Source organism: Genypterus blacodes, unplaced genomic scaffold, assembly GCF_046128005.1.
Source record: "Genypterus blacodes isolate CSIRO-AG114 ecotype Tasmania unplaced genomic scaffold, CSIRO-AGI_Gbla_v1 ptg000037l_1, whole genome shotgun sequence".
In the NCBI taxonomy this organism is placed as follows: Eukaryota; Metazoa; Chordata; class Actinopteri; order Ophidiiformes; family Ophidiidae; genus Genypterus; species Genypterus blacodes.
The window spans coordinates 1165059-1172503 of NW_027466850.1; the positions used below are offsets into that span (position 1 = coordinate 1165059).

General features: G+C 42.6%; 1 protein-coding gene across 2 annotated transcripts in view; it reads left to right on the forward strand.

The window, feature by feature from the left end:
- The window catches only part of cpne5b (copine Vb), a 73261-nt gene extending 70341 nt beyond the window's left edge, over positions 1-2920 (forward strand). For both annotated transcript variants that reach the window (XM_076147282.1, XM_076147283.1), the window contains exons 18-20: positions 2031-2088; positions 2524-2597; positions 2729-2920. In XM_076147282.1, the coding sequence (XP_076003397.1) occupies positions 2031-2088; positions 2524-2597; positions 2729-2920 (324 nt within the window). The remainder of the gene's footprint in view (positions 1-2030; positions 2089-2523; positions 2598-2728) is intronic.
- Positions 2921-7445: the final 4525 nt, after the last annotated feature.

Genomic DNA, 7445 nt, shown 5'->3' on the forward strand with positions numbered 1-7445 from the left:
AAATATTTCCGAAATACTCTTAATAACAGGTAAATTAGTCCATCTTCTGCCTTTAAGACTCCTTCTTCCTACAAATCTTGTCACTGAAAATGCAAATCACTAAACTCTGAACTCTTAACTGGAGAAAATGAATTGATTGTAGAAAATCCTTAATTTGATTTGTAAAGGAGACGCTGGCAGATCCGAAGATTTTGAACGATTGAATGTTTCAGTTAAAGCCCAAATGATCCGTTCAGATGAAAACGCTTCCCTCTACGTTTTTGCACCCAACAAACAAATGAGCGTTGATGCGTGACATGTGGACACAGCAGCACTAACACAGTGGTGTGTCATGGTAATGAGTGTTGATTGACACTTTGTTTTGCTGTCTCATTAGAGTCGATCTCGGTTGCCAGTCAGGGTGACAGGGGATGGCAAAAGTGGGGCACGGCGCATTGCCAGGTTATTTTTGGGTGGCATTTGATGTTGGGGATGTGTGTGTGTATGCGTGTGTGTGTTGGTATCTGAGGCTGAGCACATGAGAGTGGGAGGACGGCGAATGACACGAGCCGGGTGGATAATCTCAGTGATGTGCCCTGGCTGAGGTGGTGACTCGTCGCCGTGGCAAAGCGGCTAGTCTGATTTGCCACCGTGCGTTTGTCTCGTCCCAGAGATAAAGAAGCTCTCTGCACAGCTGCTTTGTGAGCGTGACTGCCGGATTACTAACATCTTGTTCCAGGTTGAATTGTTCTTGTTTCTCTTCTCCGAGGACAAGCATCACCGACACTTTTCACAGAATTTACTGAGTCTTATTCCAGCGCAGGGCTTTCCTCAGTTTACACACAGTAACACCGATTGAATCAAGAATTTACGTTGCCATTTATCAACAACAGACAAATGTCAGACAGCATTGCAGTCGATGTCAGGTTGAATATATTCCCTTGTAGAAAGGTTAAAGAAGCAGTTTTTTCTGCAGGATTCATAATGATGTGTGTGTATGCATAAAGCTCACCAGGGCATATTTTCCTTTCTGTGTTTGATATTCTGCCAGCTTTGATATCAAACCTCAAATCCAATGAAAAGGGCGGCGGTGTTATTGGACCTGATGTGTGCGCTGGGAGGGGTTGTGTGGGCGACTGGGGGACGGCTGCTGTAATCAACATGGCTGGCACCTCCTCCCTCCCTTCTCCTCTCCCAGCACACAAATGCCACCACCATCCGTCCATCCGCCGCCATGTAAGACCTTATCAAGGCGTCTGCCAACTAACTTCTCCCTCTAACAGTTACTAATGTCAACAGATGTTCCCCCCTCTTTTGTACGTGCAATATCTCAGGTCAGCCTTCGCCTCCACACCTTGTCAGACCAGACGGGGAACCTAAATACTGTGATATATCTGAGTGAAATCGATTATGTAAGGAGTCAGCTCAGAGTTTTAGATTGGTTTTGATGGCTATCACACCTGACCTCACATCTCAGGGGAAACTGTTTGGGTTTGTCAAATCTCTTCGCCCGGTGTCTGATAGCCAGCATTCGGCGCTCATCCCCCCAGAGAAGACCAGGGGAACATTCATATAACGGAATAATGTGGATTCCGGGCCATAAAGCCACCGGGGATGTGGAATGTGCTGTTTGGAGCAAAGACATTTCACAGCCCTTCTCTGGCCATTCTGTTCCCTTAATTTGCGATGGCAATTTCCAAATTGTCCCTCCTTTTCTCTGGCTAGAGGCGTTTTCACACAAACCGATCATTGGGCTTGTTAAGTGGTGATGCAGAACATGATTGTGGTTGTAACCTATCTGGATAAGTGTGTAGCTGCCACAAAGTCAGACATAATGAGCAACACAGGTCAGTGGTAATGAGGACAGGCTTCTCTTCTCTACTGAATGGAGGACAGGTGCATGTGTGTGCATATTTTTTTTTCTCCGAGACAGTAGAAGAGAAGGAAAAGAGAGAGAGAGAGAGAGAGATACAATCAGTGTCAGTGCATTTCACACTAACAAGCCTTTGCCGTGTTGGAAAGACACCAACTGCTCTCTGTTTCCTCTGCAGGGTGCCAAACTTCCAATGTCCATCATCATTGTTGGAGTGGGTCAGGCTGAGTTTGACGGTACGGTGAACTACATGTTTTAAACTGACCGACAGCTGCGTGCATGTATGGATCATTCTGGAGTTTGTTTTGTTTGTTTAACACAATCAAACAGATCAGGTCTGTGAACACAAGCTCAGTAAATTCCTGTTTAATTACTGCGCAAACTCATTTCAGTCAGCAGAGAGGAGGGAATGGGCTGGTGTATGCGTGCGTAATTGTAGAAGAGAAGATGTGGCTAAGGTTAATTGCTGGGTTTGTAATGCTTGGTGCGAGTGATAATAAAGGACTTATTAGTTTATTAGATCTGTAAAGCCAGACAACAACTGCAGCTACCAGCGCCAAAGTATACAACAATAAAGGATGCTTACCCCCTGTGTGTGTGTGTGTGTGTGTGTGTGTGTGTGTGTGTGTGTGTGTGTGTGTGTGTGTGCGTGTGCGTGTGTATACTTCAAGCTATGGTGGAGTTGGACGGTGACGACATCAGAATCTCGTCTCGGGGGAAACTGGCAGAGAGAGACATTGTTCAGGTGATTGATTGACCTTTAAAGCATGAAAGGAACCACAGAATACAAGTCTGCAATTTTCCAGTATAGAATATAAAGGTTTAAATCAGTTATCATGTCATTGTTTCAAACTGTCCCCCTGTCTTCTGCCTCAGTTCGTCCCTTTCAGAGATTACATGGACCGGACCGGCAACCACGTGCTGAGCATGGCGCGGCTCGCCAAAGACGTGCTGGCCGAGATCCCCGACCAGTTCATCTCCTACATGAAGAGTCGAGGCATCAAACCCAACCCGGCGCCGCCCCCGTACACACCGCCGGGACACACACACCACCACACGCAGATCTGACAGCCCCTCCTTCTTCGGAGGTGACTGAGGACTGACAGGAGGCGGCGAGCGTGCAGCAGCAGCTACTCAGACTGCAGCAGGAACTCTTCCTCCTCTTCTTCTTTTTTTTTGGTGCAAACAGGAGTGGATGCAGCTGGAAAATGGGTGTTGAATCTTTGTGCCGTACACTCCCGGTGACTGTCAAAGCAGCGTTTTTATTTCCTGTTTTCTGTGATTTCTCCTTTTTTTGCGCTGCTTTTCTCTCGAACGGAGCCTGTAAACGTTTTGTTGATGTACAGGACTCGTTGTTGAAACCCTTTTAATTGACAGAGGCAGTGACTGTTTCATGTCTAGTCTGACAGCCTGGTTGGTTCTGAAGGTCATGTTGTGGTTAAAACTTGTGCCTGTGTGTGGTTGTTTCCTTAAATGTATCAGGACATGTAAACTTTGACCTTTGACCTTTGGCCTTGCTCGTCATTCATTGATATTCTTCAGCATCCCTTCCCTTCCCTTTCTCGCCTTTTGTTTTAGCATTTGGGAATTCCCCCACACACGTAGTTTCCAGGTCATTTTTGTTGCTTTCAACATGAATCAGGCTTTTCATACCTTATTAAGTAAATGTTTATAAGAGCATGTTGTGTGAGTATGACAATTTAATTCCACATATCCCAGTATTTATCCTGGAATGTTATTCAGAGTGGCATGGAAATTTGATAAATATGTTTCGAGTACCATCAATTTTATCCATTATCCTGAAGAAGACGGCAACGAATTAAGTGAGAGAGAATTTAAGAAAAGCACAAGATGAGACGTCTTCACACTAAGGACAGGAATGATGGTTAAGCTACCAGATAGTTCATATATAATCCTTTTGAATGTTGTTATTTGTCATCTCTGAACCATTTACTCACGCTGATCAAATAGACTTGTGGGCAGCCGCAGTTCTCCGCAAAATGATTATTTAACGCTCTCATTCAGATGTTGCACGACACTGTTTGTTTTGTGTGAAGCCTTGTTAGGTTTTCCTCTAGCATGCGATCATGACACCAGCTGCGATGTCAGCTCGGTGTGACGGCGAGAGAGAACAGAGCCAAGCTGGCCTCTTCACAGCCAATCAAGTTTTTACATTTCAGCACAGCAACAAAACTCACGATTCTGGCGACAACAGTCTGCAGCCTTGCACAATGACACAACAGTGCTCCGGAACATTCCTTACAATGTGTTGCCTTACCCAAATGCACATTAGAGAACATGAAGATTTTAAGAGTGTTTCATATAAAAAAGAGTTTTAAATACATCATTATTTATTAGGAGGCACAACCGGTGTGCAGGTATTAACCAATGACTCCACGTTTACTCGCTCACAAATAGGACGATTTTGATTAAAAGTACAAAATAAGAAAGCTCCACCTCAATTTGAAAGATACTATACTGTTTGAAGACAGTGATAACAAACCTTGCTCTTGAATTGATGGGACGCCCTGGAATTTATCAACACTTGCTGAATAACTAGCTTGAAAAGTAAAGTTGCTTCATTTTTCATTTGCATTACATCTCTGTCACTCTAACATTTGACCCCTTATATTCTCCAGTCCTTGTCATTGTTGCCTACAGAGGTGCAGAATGGTGTCGTCGCCTGCTGCAGTCTCACCAGGATGTAAGACCCCCTGTGTGCCGGCAGTAACCAGTAGGAGTCAGTATTGTAGCGAGAGGGCTTCTCACTAGCTGGGGTTTCATTGCCAGTTTTGCGCATAACACATGCAAGTCACACTCACATTGGCAGCATTTCCATTAACTGACATGAGTGATGTCATGAGGTGAATAACATGCCTGCTGTTCCTACACTGCACACTCTGATACAGTAGGTGGCTCCACTAATTTAAAAAAGAGGAGTGCATGCCTCATCTCGATTGCTTTCCGTCTCATCTCAGCATGTGCATTGGGTTTTTGGCAGTTTTTGAGTGTTTTTTATGAAATTTGAAAGAGTGTTTCCATTACTAATTTTTCAATTTGCAACTCCAAAATGCTAAAAACAAAAGTCAATGGAAACCAGGCTACTGACTTGCCAAGACAGCCACTCATGTTTATTCAAACGCATAACAAAGACTGCTTCCTTCATTTTTATAAGGTCCTCATTGGTGTGTGTAATGTAAACGCATAAATCATTGGTTGTGCACATTCTCCAGACATAACATTACACATGTGCAGATGCAGTACCGTACAGTACAGTACAGTATTGTCACATTCTTTTATGTTGCCAAAAGCAGCAAAAAGCAAAGTGTCTGATAGTTATGACAAGACGCTGATCAAGCCCTGCATGATTCATCTAACTGCCTCATGTACCATCTTTGCCACCATTGCTCAAACTGTTTTGTTCGAAAAGTTGAAGCCAGGCCTAAAAGTGTAACTGTAGTTTGTGAACAGCAGCCTTGAGGGTGTCCTGTCCTTAGAATCTGGCAAAGCAGACGCAAAATTAAGACTCTAAATGTCTGTAATGTAGCAAAACTGCAGCTACAGCGAACTTCTTAATGAGGTGAGAGGCAGTCGCTCCATCTCTTAGTCCTCACGTTGTATAGGAAAGCAGTTCAGGTGGATACGAATGAGACTCTAAGGTGGCTGAAATACGGAACAACAATTTCACCATAGATCTTTGTTAAGTGAAAACGTACATGAAGATAAAGTGTAAAACAGACTTTTCATATTGATCCCACACTAGGAGGTGGAGTGCTTATTGATACCTTTGATATATTTTAGGCATGTTAGTGTGTTGAAGATTTATTTTTGAAGTGTGTATGACAAACTATTATCCCCATTGTCCATGTCATTATGGTGACGTCTTCTCCCCTTAATAACCCTGACTTACAGGTAAGATAGATTGACTGCATCCATTCTTGGGATAACAATGAGATTTTGTATTCATCTCTAAAATAGTGACCAGCCCAACCAGATTACATGCATGTTACATGGCTGTAAACTCTGTGGACTGTTTGCTATTTCTTCTTCTTTCTATTCATGCCTGGCAAGTTTCTGTTCTTGTCATTCTCTCTCAGCAGCAGTGAAACCTGCAGCTAAATGGCATGTGACAGTTCATGTCTTTTTCTTTTTTTTGTCTAATTCCACAAATGATCTTTGTTGTTTATAACTCTTGGGTTTCTAATTTGCATGATTCCCTAATTTCCTTTGAACGGGTTTTTATTGTAAATGATTATTGTTATATGGTGGGTTGTGAAATGCTTTGTATTGGATTGCCTTAAATGAATATGAATTAAAAATGAACTACTTTTATAAAAGTTATGAGGTAGTTGTATTTTGTTCCCTGTAGTTATGTTCTTATTTCTAGGAGCATCTGTTGTTGTTTTTTGGTCTTTTCTGGGTTTTTTCAATCATAAACTCAATTTGATCATTTTTTTATGTATGAGTCTATGTATTATAACTCCAATCAATCAAAGGTAACATAGCAACTAGACCATAAAAGAATTTTCATTTCAGACGATTAAAATCAGGGTGGTAACTTCTTGAGATGCATAATTTTCTCAAACAGAACATTTCAAAGGCCAATTTCTTTTCTGTGGAAGCCACAAAGAGGAGCTGAGATAGAGCTAAAGGAGGAATTACACTTTATGAACATCCTAATTGGGTATTCCTTGTTTAAGTCTAACTTCTTCTATAGCATGCACAAGTCGCTGGATATTCTCACTTTGGTCACAACATTCTTCCTTTCAGTGTCCCCTTCAGAATAAGTGGTAGATAATGAGGCTGTGGATGTGAAGAGGGTGCGACTCTGATATAATATGGGTCATTGCAATCAGTGTTGAGATGCTCAGTTCGGGTAATTTGGCTGTTTCCCTCGAACTACATGTAGGTGATGAAGCTTCCATGTCAGCCAGTATTCAAATTAATCTGATTGAATTTATGGCGAGTACAGCAGATGAAATAGAGAGAGTTTCGGTAGGTTGAATGAAGCAACCTCTTCTACCTCTGAAGGACCACAGAAGAAAAAACTCTAGCTTGAGACTTTATGGGAGCATGTTATGGTGATTGTTCATTAGCAAAGGTTATTGACTGTGATGGAGCGTCAACCTGAATCAGGGAGTTCAGGGTTTGAGGGTGTTGTTCTGATTGCTGCATCAAGGACTTGAACCTGTAATGAGCAACAACCTGAAGCTAAATGAGCGAGAGATGAGAAGCAGTGTGGCATGTGGTCTTTTGGGCTTGAGCTGGTCACATTCTGCATGATTTGATGAGGCTTCAGTGCACATTCCCTTTGATCTGCTCGTGTAATATCTCTCTAATCAAGGCATGAAATTAGCGGTCAAAGGCAACAAAGTTGTCATGATGAACAACCAGCTAAAACCAATTTGATGTTGTATTGCCAGATTACCTGGAATGACAAGGACCTCAGTGTTTGCTGTCATCTAATTGTGGAAACAGGCAGGAGTGATACGTAGAGCTGGTTATCATAAACATAGCAATGACACTAGAAGCCATGAGAGCACATGATTGCACATAGTCAAACGATGTTTATTGTGAAGAGAAGAGGCCCAAG